The sequence below is a fragment of the Amblyomma maculatum genome, chromosome 2 (assembly GCF_055883805.1).
Source record: "Amblyomma maculatum isolate TAMU_Amacu chromosome 2, ASM5588380v1, whole genome shotgun sequence".
Taxonomy (NCBI): Eukaryota; Metazoa; Arthropoda; class Arachnida; order Ixodida; family Ixodidae; genus Amblyomma; species Amblyomma maculatum.
In genome coordinates, this window is record NC_139345.1 from 58,474,460 (window position 1) to 58,490,483 (window position 16,024).

The 16,024-nt window shown below is 46.2% G+C and overlaps 1 protein-coding gene across 4 annotated transcripts in view; it reads right to left on the reverse strand.

Annotated features, from left to right (window-relative positions):
* Window positions 1-3,008: 3,008 nt before the first annotated feature.
* Imp (IGF-II mRNA-binding protein) overlaps window positions 3,009-16,024 on the reverse strand; it is a 52,009-nt gene continuing 38,993 nt past the window's right edge. For all 4 annotated transcript variants that reach the window (XM_084594245.1, XM_084594244.1, XM_084594243.1 and 1 more), the window contains exon 14: window positions 3,009-8,377. In XM_084594245.1, coding sequence (XP_084450371.1) covers window positions 8,165-8,377 — 213 coding nt within the window. In that variant the 3' untranslated portion in view covers window positions 3,009-8,164. The remainder of the gene's footprint in view (window positions 8,378-16,024) is intronic.

Below are 16,024 nucleotides of genomic sequence, written 5' to 3' on the forward strand. Positions count from 1 at the left end.
CTTAAGAGTTCCTTGGACTGCCAGATCAAATCAGTCGATATTGTCGACCATAAACCCTGACTGCTCATTGGAGGGTCAAATTCTAAAGTTAAAGCTCAGCTACTTTGGTCATCTGATGAGAAGAGAGGAGTCGCTGGAGAAAGATTTGATGTTGGGAAAGGTTGAGGGTCGCCGGAGAAGGGGTAGGCAGCGAACGCGATGGTTAGATGGCATTCTCGAGGCATTGCAGATGAAGCTATGTGATGTTAAGAAGATAGTGAGAGACCGGAAAGCGTGGCGTGACATGGTCCATAGGGTCACGAAGAGTCGGACACGACTGAACGCCTGAACTGAACTGAATCGATCAACGTTGGCCCGGGGTTCGTCATGTTCGTTGTGTGTCGGTAACACAGTTATACTACTGTATTTTCGAGATGAACGAGTCATGCTATTGCCGAGTTTAACCAAGGAAAATCGTGTATTTCCGAGTTTAACCAAAGAAAAACCGTGCATTTCCAAGCCTAGCCACCAATATGCTTCACATCTGACTAGGCTTAACCGTAGCTAAGCCTCAGCATTTTTTCCTGACCTGTCGCCGTTTCGCCTTCCTATGAAAAATCTTCCTTGAAACTTCGTGCAAAAATTTATATCCTTGACTGCTCCAAATTTACTTTCGTTTGACGCTGCTCAGCTGGGCTTCAGCAGCGGGGCAGTTCGCTCAGCGGTACGCAAATTTGTTAACGCCTATGGTCGGATTCCTTGCTAGGTGTGCCGATTCCGCTACTTCTCCTCTTCAGGTTCTCATGAGCTGAATTTTTTTTTTGTTTTCTGATTAGCAGGACCTTTTTCTGTCGTATTGCATATTACTATGTCAGGTTTTTCTTTTTTTTTTTTTTAGTCTCATATCCAACAGCGTAACTCCCTCACTACTGGTTTCACGTGTGGCCAACCCCCCTCGTGGGTATGTGCCATTATCTGAGGGCACAACTGGAGATTGCTATCATGATAGTTGGCGTTGGCGACATTTGAGAGATTTAGCACACCGTGATCCGCCACCGCGCGTTCCACTGCGCATGCCCAGCTCAATTTTATGCCAATAGATGGCACCACGTACTAGATGGTAGGGCGCCTCGATGCGCACCCACACCACACCACCTCTCTAATGCCGAGGCATGGAATTAAAAGCAATATATAGCAGCACAACGGTTAACTTCCGTTTAACCTAGGTGGCTGAACTAGAAAAAGCTCCGAAACTATCGCATGGCAACGGCGCGACAAAGAGAGCGGGCGTGCATCGAGGCACCCTAGATGTCGGCACATAGACCTGCCGCATTGGAACCAATCAGCTTGTACGCCCCGCCCACGAGCGGTAGAGGGTCACGGTGGCGGATCGCGCATCACGGTATGCTAAATCTCTCTACTGATGCCACACTCGGGAAGACTTACTGTCCGCCCGTTAGAAAGCGGAAAGCCTCACAGCTATTCTAATTCAATCCAAACAGGTATGCGAAGCAGAAGAAATGAAGAAACAGAAGCAGCGAGCGCTGCCGGTTCTGTGCGCCGCACGTGGTAAGACTCGCGTCACGTGGATATGAAACACGCCCTACGGAAGGGCGTAGTACAGATGTCGCTTTAAGCCATAATTAACTTACGCAACACCATGCGTGCAAGCATTAAGCGCGTAATGCAGACTTCGCGCGGCTGATAACTTTTTTCAAGCAGACACATTGTTGATGTTAAAAAAAAAAAAAAAAGGCGCACGAAAAAGCCTTGTCGTTCTTCTCGCTTCCGTAAAAAAAAAAAAAAAGAAAAACAGCGATATGGGATCTATATCGGCCGTCAGCCACCGTATTATTGTAAGCTAGAGTGGGTGTCCATGACTCCGTGGTGTCCACTCGAAGTATACTGCGCCACGGCCGGTCTCGAAGGAGAGCGCGCGCTCTTAGAGAAGCGCGTTCTCCCTCGAGACCGGCCGTGACTGCGCCTTCCTTTTCCCAAAACCTAAAGCCCCACCGTGACGGTGCAGTGGTTGATACCAGACTACTGGTGCCCGGAGTACCCGGGTTCGATCCAAACCGCCGGCTGCCGAGATATCAGCGCATGTTAAATGTTCCCTATTTCCCTTTCCACTTACCTTCCTCCTTTCCGTATCGTCCATTTATATCTTTCGCAACTATAGGCGCTAGACAGCCGCTGTGGAAGAATTAGTTGCACTTTCCAGTTACCGCTAATTGCGTACTGCACATCAAACGCAAAAATTAAAATAGCAACGTACTACAATTAACAGGCAATGCAGGAGTAGTGCTTGACGTTGACTGCCTTTCAGCCGAACATTCAGAGGAGTCTCCATTAAGGTGGAGTCATCCACCCAAGCGCAGCTATATGGCTACAAAGTAAAGTATAGAGCTTTCTCAGAAACTTCGCGGTTAAAATTCGGTCCTGGACGTCCTTTTTAGCCGTATGGCTGCTCTTGGTAATGGGTAATCCTTTTATGGCTGCCTTTTAGAGCCAACGAAAGCACGTCTAAGGCATGTGCATTTAGAAAGTTCGCCAAAAGGTTACTTTGCAAATATGGGCCATGCTTAGACTATGCAGTGTGTTATGTCAGTGATCTGCCATATCGCAGGGGAGGGAGTCATTGGCGCTGGGCAGAAGAGGGCGGAGCATCTAGCTCCCTTTCCACTCACTTATCTGTCAAGCCACTAGAAAAGCTAAAAAACGCACAGCAGAGCCAGACAGCCTAGATGACCCGTTTGCGAGTGGAGCGCGGCATTGGCCTGATCTAGGAGTTGCGCGAAAATGTAGCAGTTTTTAGCCGGATATCTTTGGTGGTTCATATGCTAAACAGATACATTATGTGGGATATGATACCATTTTAGTATCGTAGGCTTTCCTTACCCTTGATGGACACTCCTTCATTGTCCCTTTAACACCAACGCACCCTTGCAAAGTGCACCAACAGTCATGGCGAAACTTACTTCTACTAGCCTAGCGTAGCTTTCGCTACAAAACACACATACACAAACATGAACATATATAAAAAAGACCTGTATTGCATCCAGACTCTCATACATGTACACTTCGAGAGAGGGGAAATAAAAATTGTTGCACAGAAACAAAGCCAATTCTGTAATTACGCCAACAGAAATTTGTGGTACTGCCACATTTTAAGCACACACTAGGAAGAACGAACAATAAAGGCTAGATACAACTGAGGACAACACGGACCACCTGCAATTTTCTCGGAACGCCACGCAGCCAGCCAATGGCTCAGCCATAAAGGCCTAATTCTGGCAACATCAGAAATTAACCACGGTTGTTTCAGATGTAGCATGTGAGGGTTTGGCAGTAAGTTCTCCTGCATCAGATGCATCGGTGCTAGGATGGCCGTAAGTGCTGTGCCAAGCAGCTGTTCTCTGTAACCGCAGCAGTGATTGCGTTGCCAGTACAAGTACTCTGTGAAACCAGGTGACAGAAAAACCAGCTATCAATAGTCATTCTGACTGTGCACTAGCAGAAAACCCATAAGAATGCTGCTGATTGCTTCCTTCAACCATGTTGGAGCTACAGTATCTGTAGGTTCAAGCGTTGAGGAAAAACAATGCCACCGTGGTTACATCTTAGCAAGCAACAGCTGTGGGTACACGCATTATGAACTGCAGAAAGGCAAGAAAGAAAGTGACGCACTGCACACTTCCACACAATATGCAATTTAGTAGTGCTCCCAAACTTGCATTACTCAGATAAGATGAAAAGAAAGCTGCAGGTTTCATGCAGAGTAGCGACAAGAACTCAGTAGCATGTGCCTTACAAAAAACAAGTTATTTCACGCCAAGGGCTTCGAACAGCCCACACACAGACAACAGCATTACAGCCAATTACGGAGGCTACTCTACGTTCCAGGTAACAAAAGAAAAAGCCGAGGAACTATCTGCTGCTGGGAAACAAGTACACACTCTAAAAATCGACCACAGTTTGAAGAAACTAATAAGTTGAAAAGAACCGTGTTGCAGCAATAAAGTTTCTTCTTTTTTTTTTTTTTTAGAAGTCCGCAATGCTATACACAGAACTGGTCTTGTGTGCAATATTACTGTTACAATGCCTTGCCTACCAAAAACCCATGAAGAGCAAACTGAAGTTAGCTACTGAAATACACGCACAAAAGAAACAAATACTAGCGTACCAAATTTTCTGCCTTCCATTGCAAGCAAAAAAACGTATGCCAAGTTACAAAAGCCAGTACTGAAAAAAAAAAAAAATTGTTTTGCTAACAAGCATGGGATAACAAAATGTTAGAAAAACTAGCACAAAATGCAGCCCGAAGCCACACACACGAATCAGCCGAGACAATTCCAGCTACAACTGCAGTAGGAATAAATGACAGGAAGCGACTGCTAACATGTGAACCAAGACACTGCCCGTCCAGAAATGGCCGAAGGCAGTCACAAGAACCAACACGTCTGTCAAAGCAAGAGCTTCAGCCAAGAACATGACACACGCCAGTCGAAGCCCAAGCGATAGGCCTAAAAAACAAAGCAACCAAGAAAGCTAATGTGTCTAGGAACAAACTTTACCCTAAGCAACCCAGAAGCGCAAGGTAAGAATAGAAAAGAACAAGAAAATGCAATAAGCTATTGACAGAGTAGCGGAGGGAAGGGGGCCAAGCAATGAGCCAGGCAGACTGCAAGGCAGCGAAATTAAAAAAGCCATGGGGAGGCAAAACAGTAAAGTGCGCCGGTGTAGAACCCGGCACCATCAGGTTAGAAAAGCGCCATAGAAGCGAACTCCCTCGAGCAAAACAAGGGAAGGCCTGCTAGAAAAACATTCAGTTTATAACCGCTGCTGCTGTCATCTTGCCAAGACATGGCAGCAAACACATGCCAAAGAAAAATGAACTGCACAAGGGAACGCTCAACAGCTCCTCCACGCCAGCAGCGACAGCCAGTGGAAGAGAGCGGTCAAATCAGTTGCACAAGGGGGCATAGTGCCCTCTCCTGAAATATAGTCATTTGTCATAGTCATTGTTTATTTTCCTCGGTACCCACTATAGGCTGCAAATACCCCCACTTCATCGCCAAAAGTCTGCCTGCGGGTCAATGCCCACTAATGCAGAACGCCAGCAAATGCCCACGTAGCCAAGACAAGCCAGCTTCCAAGCTTTAGCGAGGTAGTAAAAGAAATGGAGAAGAAGCAACCTGTGTAGCACAACTCCAAATGCCTGAAAAAATGCAGCTGGAAAGCTCGAAGAACGTTGTCATTCTTTGAATAAAAAACAAATCCATTGCAGTAGTTCAACTCTCTCTCCAGAGCGGTGGCAATATGGAAACATGATACCAGGAAAGTCCGATGAGAGACAGCCACCCCATGGGTGGAACGGCTATTCTCCCTCCTGTCAGTAGTGTACAAGCCAAGTGTACAATGAGGCAAGTTCAGGACACGGAAGTAATCAATGAGCAGGTGTCACGGTAGGGTTCTCCGCTGCTAAGGCAGCTCGTCAACCTCAGATTGTCATGTCACTGTTAGCCTTTACTCGCATTTATCAGATGGTGGTCGCTGAGGAACTCTGGGAGTTCCTTCTTGGGAGAGTCACTCTCCCCCCTTTTATATGATACAAGTGAGGTAGTGATTGGGAAGCACTGTTCTCGGGAGGAGCTCTCTCAAAGAGGCACCGCAAGAACTGTGCTACTCAACAGTGGACTCAAACAAATGTTTCCGGTACTTAGATATATCATCCTCGGAGAGAGAGAGTAGCACGGTGTGAGAAAGTCAGTAGTCTTTATCCTGAGGGAGGGGCGTTGGAATAAAAACTGGTGTACATCGGCGCAGAATCAGCTTTCCTCGGAAACAGCATCCTTTTGCAACAAATATAAGCAGCCACCACCCTCACAGAATCAGCAGGACTTTTAAGTGACAATGCGTGACTGCATTGCATTGCAAGTGACTGCAGCTCATTTTCAATGCATATAAAGAATGCCCACCCGTGGGAAGATGGACACATTCGCACATGCTGCAGTCAGGGACTGAATCAGCAGCAATAAACAATAGCATTTTTTTTTTCTTCCGTGGTCCTAGCTACCATGAAACATCCACAGGCAGTACACCAGGCAGCCATGATGCTGGTTTTGACAGCTGCTGATAAAAAAAATATGGGGTAGGGTGGGGGGAGAGAATAACAGCTGAACTTATTGGAGAAACTTGCAAAAAATAATTCACCTTCCCTTTCTTTTTTTGTTTGTTTTGCCCTTTAACGTGTCCAAGGAACAACACAGTAGAAGCATGAAAAAGGCCGCTGGCAATTTAGAAGACGTGCACGAAGTTTTTCAGCTTTCTACTATCTGACCGGTAGCGCCGAAAAATTTTCTTTGCCCTTTTTTTGTTTTCATCTCTCGGACAGACACTTTGCTTTCCTTTCCATTTTTTTTTTTCCATCGCACACAAAGTCCCACAGCTCATCAGGTCATCGAGCATCACATGAAAAAAAAAAAAAAAAGTGTGTCGTGGCAAAAGGCGCCACATTGTCATGGGACACACACGCTCACACAAAAAAAAAGTTTCTCCAACAAGTATCAAAAATAAAAGCTCTCGTTCATCATTTAACATTTATACAAAAAAAATACAAAGAGGGAGGGGGAAACACAAAGACAGGTGTTTCCCACCGCTGAAACACCTCTGCAGGAGGGGCAGGAGACCTGCACCAATGGTAACAATGGTTGACAGGAGACTGCCCCTACCTCGCAAACAGCAGCTTCCCCCACTTTTTTTTTTTGCCACGAGTGCTTCTCACTGCACTCTGAGTTGTACACAATGCTCTCCGCATGCGCTCCACATGCGAGCTGCACGCACATAAAAACAAAGAATGCGACATCTACATGGCCCGGCAACCACCCCCCCCCCAAAAAACCCAAGGTTACCGAGCCTCTGCGCCAGAGGGGAAGGGAGGAAAGGGAGTCCCTCAACATGCCTCCATCGCTACTGGGGAAACACAAAAAGGACACGCAGCAACCAGTTGCTTTCCTGCTCACCAGGCCTCGATCCTGTTCCTACCAGTAAGTTCACCAGAAGCTCTTTCTCCCTTCCCCTCAGTGTGTATCTACTGTACAATGCATACTCCTGCACACTCCCTCCCTCGTCACTACTCCTTGCAGGAGCACTCTCTCTCTTTCACACTAGCACTTTGTGCATTCTCCACATTTGTTTCCTAGAAAGAGGGAAAAAAAAAATTACATGTTGATGAAGAACAAGGTCAACAACATCATCAACAAACAACCCCTCCCCCCTTTTCTCGAGGCCGACATTTCTCTGCTAGACAAGGAAAGCTATAGAAAAAAGAAAAAAAAAAAAAAAAAGAAAAAAAAAAAGACAAACGAAAGTGTGCACTGTTACGAGCCAGGACAGGCACCCTCCCAGAAAACCAATCATGCTCGCCTTCCTGCCGCCTCACTTCACAAGCGGGGGGCACAGACAAATGCACATAGTATGTACAATGCTGAAATCAGTCGTCTTTGGTGATGTCAGAGCCCCTCTCTTGTGAAGACAACAAGGGCGATATTAAAGAAAGCTTCACAAGGAAGGGTTTGGAGTCCAAAGGTAACCTAACATGGCATTCCTGCTAAGCATTGGCACACAGAGCTAGTTAAAAAAGAAGGGCCTTCAAAATATGGCTCAGTGACAGGACAACAAAAAAACAAGGCGTGCACTGCTTACTTAGCTCTTTATAAAGTTCATTAACCACAACGATAGATTAAAATCATCTGGAGACGAAGCCAGAGACCAAGGCGCACAAGATCTGTCGTTGCCGCACCGCCTTCAGTGCAACATGGTCGGGCTCCGCCTCTAACCAAAGGTGGTGCATCTCTGTACACGGCGGGGCTAAAAACCAAATACAGATGGAGAAGAGGCCTCCAAAAAAACGACTTCTTTGAAAGTGTAAATGAGCGCCCGGCAAGAAAAAAACTGATGAGGGTGCAGTCTGCACACCTCTTCAAACCTGTTGCACCTCCCTGCTAAGCTTCACAGAAAGCACCTAGGGAACTGCTTCGCAGTGTGAAAAAATGATGCATGCGCAGAAAAAAAAAAAAAAAAAAAAAAAGACAAGGGACAAAAACTGCTGCTTGTCTACAGAGGGAGAAGTGTGGCCACAAAGAAAGAAAAGGGGGAGGGGGAAGCTGTGTCAGCCCATAGGGGCTCAGTTGCTTGGCGGCGAGCTGGCCTGCTGTGGCTGCTGAGGCGGCTGTGAGGAGGAGGATGGAGGTGAGTGGGGTGCCTGTTGCTGCTGCCTGTTGCCCCCTTGCTGCTGGCCTCCGATTCTGCGTGGTCCCATCCGGGAGTGCATAGGGTGGGGCCCTTGGCCCACCATCTGGTTTCGGCCGACCAGGGCCCGGATCTGGCGCTGGGCAGCCTGCAAGGCACAGCTTGGTCAGGTTTCATGCTCCTGGAGTATCCCAAATGCAATGCTCTGCTCTTACGATATAGGGTGCTTTACTTTTCCAAAACTCTGCCATTCAACACAACTGTGACAGCATTCTGAAATGATAAGTCACGAACGTTGCCCAGAGACAGTGCTCCTTTACAGAGTTTACAGGACCTTAAGAGGTCCTTTACAGCGTTCGTCCACAACTCCTGGTGCATTATTACCTGCGCAGTGTCTCATGGCCAGCGCATTAATACAGTACAACCTCGATGTAACGAACTTCAATTTAACGAAATCCCCGATGTAACGAAGTAGTTCAGTTTCTGTAACTTCGGGCGCATAGAACACCATGTATTTTTAGCCCCCTATAATGAAGTAAATTTCACCAAACTTTCAATGTAATGGAATTTAGTTGAAGGCTCAATGCCTGAACAGAGGTGTACCATGAACCTGAGCGGTTGATAGCAGCGCCCATCAAAGCGCACGCAGCCTGAAAACAAGCGCAGTGCGGCCAAGGTAGGTCAACCTTACTTAAAAATGTGACGATGACGATGATGACACGATGTGGCATACGCTGCACCATCTGATGTACTAATGCGCGAGAGATGCAAACATGGTGCTGAGCAACTTCACTAGGCAGCACAAGCATCGGCCCAGTTTAGGCGCCACGGCACAGCATGCAGGCTCCCTACCCAGTTTATGCCTATTTTTCGCGCAGCGCAAGTGTGCTTGCAGCGTGTGTGCATTTGTTTGATGTCGCATTGTTGCGTGACTGGTGGCCTGTCCCTCGTTATCGTCGTCGTAGTCGTGACGCTTGTCTGGCGGCTCCGCTCCAGCAGCATGAGTGGCAAACGAAAAGTGCTCTCTAGAAGTGAAGGCCAGTATAACTGGATGGTGTCTCGAACGGCGAAAAGAAGAAAGATGTCGCCGCAAAGTTCGGGATACCAAAAAGTTCGCTCTCCATGATTTTGAGCTCTAGGAATCCATCATAGACTCCTTAAAAAATGGGACAAGCAGCCAGCAGAAAAGGTTGAAGGCAGCGACCTATGAAGACGTGCATAAAGCCATTTTCAAGTGGTTCACGTCAACCCGGGCACAAAACATTCTCATCGGTGGCGCGGTCCTGTGTGATTCCTATGTTTTTGTGACAGAAGAGGTGACCACGGAATCCATCCTGAACGATGTGGTTCAAGAATTACAAGGTGAGAGTGACGGTGAAACGGAAAATCAGGACTAGTGTGACGACATCTCTACCTCCCGTGAAGTAGTCAATGCCATTGACGTACTGAGGCGTCTCGCGGGCTCTACAGGAGAGGAAGAGGCTATGCGGTCGTTGTGGGCCTATGAACGGTGCATAATGCCGTTGTTGAATGCAAGGAAGTGACTGACTATTCGAGAACACTATTTGAGAATTTTATTTGCATGTTAAGAGCCTAATTTCGATGTAACTTCAATGTCACAATTCAGGTGCCGATTTTACCGACTTCGTTATATTGAAGTTTAAGGGGGGATGCGGGCTTTGAAAGTCGAAAAATCGCGGAAAAGTTGGCTTTTCAAAAAGTACATATCTCGGCTGTATATGTTATAAACTACCTTTCCTATAATTATAAATGCCTAATTCATCGTGGAACTGCTTTAAATTAAATATACAACTGGGCGCAGCAGCCCCAGAGTCGCGAGCGAACAGCAAAAGTACCCAAACTTCGGGCGCGCCATTTCTCTGCCGCTGAACCGAGCGCTGCCATCTTGATCTTGTTTTGTTTGTGAATGCTTGCCCTTTTACATATTGCCTTCGCTGGCGGCGTCCGCGGCATAGCAGAAGCATGGCTCGCTTGTGATTGGGGACCTCACAGGGATTGTTGAGCTTCCCGCATCCGAATTCAGGCTGTGATTGGACAAAGCGCGCGCTCCGTGAGAACGCGGGGGATCGCGCAACTGCTGACTCGGTGGCCCCTCCCCGGCGCGTCTGCTCCGGCTGCCTACTGAGCTGGAAATTCTTTGTGCGCTCGCTGAATCGCTTCACGTTTCACCATTTTGAGATCGCAGTGATCATCGCTCGTTACGAATTCTGGTGGCGTGTTTTGAACGGTTATGTGCACTTTGTGGATTATTGCACGGTCGGCTACGATGCGCGCTAAGAAGTTCAAAACACTGCATACGTCGTCGTTCTGTGAATGCCGTCCGAATCGCGAAGTTAGCGAAGGGCGTTGCCAACGGGCGCGGAGACTCTTCTATTAGTGCTGCTTCTGCTACATCACTACTAGACCGACTGCGCTGCCACTTCCAACTGCATATCTTTCGCGTCAACGTAAGGAGCCGGCGTTTGAAGTGTGCCTGCTGTACCGACCATATCAACCTCGGCGATCTCGGCCTCCCGTATCGCGTCTGTCATCGCAAGCGATAACGCGTCGTCAGCGTCGTCCGCTGTTCGCATGAAAATGCACTTTCCGAGGGAATCGGGGAGGTGGAGGCACAACGTGCTGCAGTGAAAAACAAACTTTAGACTTAAAAACGCTGTTTTAAACTTCAAGGGCCATTTTCTCAGAATGAATTTTTTTCATCGTATGGTTGCTTATTCCCGCAGTATTTCTGGAACCGCTAATCGGATTCCCACCTGGTTTTTTTTATTTTGTGCCTGAATAAATTTCCGAGGGCAAAACAAGCTCATTTTTTCAAATTATTGAGTCTGGAATTTATAATAAACAATCAAAATTAGGCTAATGCAAGTCCAATTAGTGGCACTAACCTCAATGCACTGCTAAAATTTTTCGGCAGAAAAATTAAACAAAAAAAAAGGGCTCTGTCTAGCCCTGTGGTACCTATTCAGGAACCTTCATAATGAATTTCATAGTGCCAACACATTTTGCAAGTTCACCAGGCATGGTACAAGGAACCCATGTGAACCATTCTGATATACTTCTCTAACTTGAGTACCAATGTGCGCAGCTCTATGAAACTTTGCAGTTATTCAAGTGGCTGTGCCATGAGTCTACCCTGAAAATTTCATTCAATTATCTCAAGAAACAACAAAGTTGGTATTCAAAGGTAGCCTCCCTCCTTAACTGTATGTGGCATGAGCTTTTCTGCGGTTGTTAGTGGAGCTCCGTTACCGCGCGGAAAACGAAACTATACTCCTATAGACCTCCTTCACTCCGGCTACGTCACGAAAATGCGGTGGCGCTGTCGTCGTTAGTGACTTTCGCCTGGTAGGCAAAACAACACTTCTGTCGCTTTGCCTACCGTGATTACGCGATGGCTTGCTGCTGCCGGGAAATGCAGAGCACCATGCCGACTTATCGCGTCGCTGTGACATGTGCTGAAAGGCACACTAGAGGAAGTTTAGTAAGCTTGCAAAGGTTTCTTGCCCTACAATGGCCGCCGTAAACAGTGGTGGGCCGCCGCGGTGAAGCGCTAAGGCTGGCTACCGATGCCTGCTCATCGAATATGCGGCAAACACTTCGTCACGGCTAAGCTGGAGCTTATTCACCTTTACGCCAGAGCGGTCTACCGGATTAAAGGTCGCGAATAACTCGGGTTTGGCCTTCTTACGACGCGTGATGGGATCTTGGTACTGTTTTAGTGCCGGTGCGGGCGCGGGTGCGCAGGTAACATATGTAGACGACCATCATATATATGTTGTAATGCGTAGGCCTGTTTCTTTGTTGGATCATGCATAGATGTTTTACCTATGTAAACTGTTCCTCAGGCCCGTTTTTTTTTTTTTTTTTTTTTTTTTTTTTTTTTTTTTTTTTTTTTTTGCTGTGGTAATTGTATGTATGCGCAGTGAGCTGCTACGCGAGAGATCAGTGTTGCACTCCTCGATCCGTGGTATATATATGTTGCATAAGCTTGGCCGCGTTCACGTCAAATTATTTTAATCTACTTCCTGATGAACATTCCCACTTCACGTTGGCAGCTACTAATCAATTGGGTTGGAGCTGAATTTTTTTATTTATGCTGAGTGCTTTTATTTGTATTCACAGCGGTTGATTGTGAATGCGAGTTGGGAGGGCTTATCCTACATTAACGCGGCCACAGTTGCCGAGACCGAACTGGGCCGCCTTAACTACGGAACCACGGGTGAAAGTAAAAACGACCCCAGGAAAGAGGTCCCCAGAAGATACAGCCCCGAAAAAGAAGGTCCGTGGAATATACGGCCCCGGAAAAAACGTGCAGAAAAGTCCCCTCAGGAAGCGGCCCCTAGGAAAAAATGTCACCGAAGAAATTGACTGAAAATCTGCCCGGAACTCACTTCGCAAAAAACTGAACATCTTATTGGATGCCTTTTTTTTTTCTTTAGAATAGATATAACCATTGTCGGGGCACTGGGTCATCTGGGTGCTTTACACATTTACAGGAACTGGAGAAGGCTTGGCGAGAAAGCATTGCGAAAAAAAAAAAAAAAAAAAGAACCCCACCACTATATAACATCCAGCGAGTATTATGCAGTGCATAAGTTGTCAGTTTCCAAGCTGGGAAATATCTCTCTTTATTATAGGTCTAACCACCCGGGTAATATTACACATTCGAGAGACGTGCTTGTCCTCGACCGCACAAATTTCGGCGCCAAAATGATTTTTTTTTTTTTTTTTTTGTAAACGCATGGCATCAGTACCATGTTTTGCAAATTTCAAGCGGACGAGTAGAAAGAATCACTGTAGCATACATTACTGCGGCTATAGACACGAGGAAACTCAGTCTACGCCTTTAGTAAACAGAACTACAAAACGTGAAAAAAAAAAATAAATAAATAAAACAGCGGGGTTCAAGATATAATGTTAAAGCTAAAATCACAAACGCAGATGTAAGATAAGAACAGTAAAAGTTGATTAGAATGAGCGCTATTCATCGCTGAAAAGCCAAGCACCAGGCAAGGCGAAAGCTCGACTTTGCAGTACGTTTGATTCCATCTGTTTGGGGACGTTTTATCTGGGGCCATTTTTTCCGGGACCATTTTTTCCTGGGACGATTTTGCCGGAACCCACGGAACCACAGCGGCCGCTGCAGCTCGTAATGATAATGGAAGCTTTAAGCGTGACTACCCGGGATAAAATTGCTAGCATTAACGACGACAGCCGCCCACGAACAGAGCAGATATAAAAGAAGCGCCGCTTTGTGATTTCAACGAATTGGTATGCAAATCCGTGCGGTGTCAAGGCTACTGTTGCCGTGCTGACCTAAATCATCCTAACCATACAGCCACTCGACGCTAGCGAGGTGCTTCGTGCTTATCAAGAACGCTCATTTGCCGCTCGGTGTGAAGAGTCATCCGATAACGCAATGATGCTTCAAGCGGACTATTTCGTACGCGGTTTGCGCGCGCTATTTATGGCGAGAAAAATCACCGTCAGCTTACTCGACTCAAAGTAGTTGTAAGCATCCGAAGCTTTGTAATTCTGTATACGTTCTGCGCCTAATTTTCTGGGAGAAAACAGCAAATAGATGTCAACGTCGGTCATTTTCTCTGGCTGGCAGCAACGCTTCTCTTGGGCGCCTTGAACCCAATCTCCATCGGTACGGCGTGCGGGTGCGTATCTGCACGCCGTGTACGTTTCAATGTATCGTATTTGTCCTCACCGCTGAGGCTCACGAAATACTAGCACATGGTCATTTCGTCTGCCAAGAAGGCGCCTACAGATCACAATAACACGGCCTTGGCAAGCTTAGCCACAGTGCCACGGCCGCGGTCGTGCTTTTTGCCTACCGTGGGATCGCGACGAGAGCAGCGCCACCTCGATCGTCTTGTTTGTTTGCAAACATGAAGGAGGTCTATAGCGGCAGAAAGCGTTAGAACGAAACTATACTTTGTGCCATACATTTGTGATTCAATGCTGCAAAAGCTACGCAAGTGGTCTAAGAAAAAAAAAAAAAACAAAAAAACTAAAGTAAAGAAATCCCTCCACGCAGGAGAGGTGTTCGAGACCCCTGTGTTGGATGCAATTTCCTGCCAGGTGATGCCAGCCGGAAGAGCACGACCGGCAGGGTTGCCGAACAGCGCGAACACGACAAGAACAAAAACTAGTACAAACAAAAATATATGCAAATTCACAAAGTAAAGAAAAAAATAATCTCATTTCTTTATCAAGCTGACAAATCTAGCAGGCAAAGCAATTATTACTTTTAACTCACCACTAGCAAAGCACTCATTTTTTGCTGCAAATGAAGGCAGTGCAAACAAGAGCTCTAGCGTTGACAACGGACGAACGCGGCACCGTCAGCGTCTTATGTTTTCTACGGTAACAATGCTGTCTAGCAAATTATTGGTAACAATTATACCTGGCCACCAGAAACCACCTGTAAGAGACTCATTTCTTTCACACCCATCTCTTCCCTCCCCTTTCTCCTCCCTTTTCCCCCTCGTCCATTCCTTTACTTACAGCTGCATGCAGCCCCGCGTCATGCACCCTTGAAGGAGGAGCCGAGCCAGCTCCGAAACGTCTGGTTTTGTAAAATAAAAAATGTTGGTTGGAGAAATTTCAAGTTTTGCTTACTTAACTATCTCTCCAAAATGAACATTCTTTTAGAAAATGTGAATGCTTTCCTTCCTTCTGTCACTGTACACTCAGTCCTGCAAGCTCATCAGATCTCTCGTCGAGAATTGCTGCTGAAAAGCGGGCTTCGTATGGAATGCTAGTGACATGAAGTTTCATGAAGCTCCCAACCATGTAATGATAGTAGTGGCATGTCAAGACTTGAATTTTTGCATGTTGACGGTGACGATGCACAGGGATGATAAAAAGGATGTGCAAAGGATGCCTTAAAGAATCTCTCCGGGACTTTCATTTTTTGCTAAATGCTCCCACTTTGGCAGCATGTGAAAAAAAAAAATATTCAGGTACCCTACAAGGAGATGTGAACTGAATGTGCCATGAAACAGTCAAAGCTGACTGACAGATTTTTCCTGCGAAGAAATCAATACCTGTTAAGTTCTATGAAGTTTGTCATTTCTTTCCTTTTTTGACATACCCCAGTTATAATTATTGGTTATAATAATAATATTTTGCTGTCATTTCAATATTATAATAAGCGGGTTTGACTATACGTGCAAAGGTCCACAACAGGCTTCTGTTTCTGACAAGCACATTTCTATTTCTTGCAGCTGAAAAAAAAAATCCACATTTCTAGATTCTATTCAATGAGGATCGCATAATTTAGAATTAAATCAGCTACTGGCAAGACAGCGCAAAATAACCCATGCGCTGCAACTTCGCACACGCAGTGCATGCTCCCACTCACTACAGCCAGACACGAACAGCAGCACACATTGAGACTTCTTTTTAGCGCACTTCCCTCCGCAAACAGTAAGCAGAAACGTGCGAAGTTCCGGCGTCAAACTGAAAAGCTCCTCTTTCAAATGAGACCAAGATTTCAGCGATTGTTACCGTAGGAGGACTGGCACGTGTCAATGAAATAGCGTAGTTGTGCTTCAAAATCTGTCTGGAGCGATTGTACAATTAAAATTTGACTCTGGAAATGAGAAAATTCGAAATTGAGCTCTTTTTCTACCAATCTGCAGTCTCATTTATTAAAAATCTATTCTATTAAAAATCAATTCTTTCACAATTTTTTTCCCTCCAAAAAGCTCTCTCCCTTTGCAACATTTTCAGGCATTTGTGCCTTGACACTCCCAGCAGT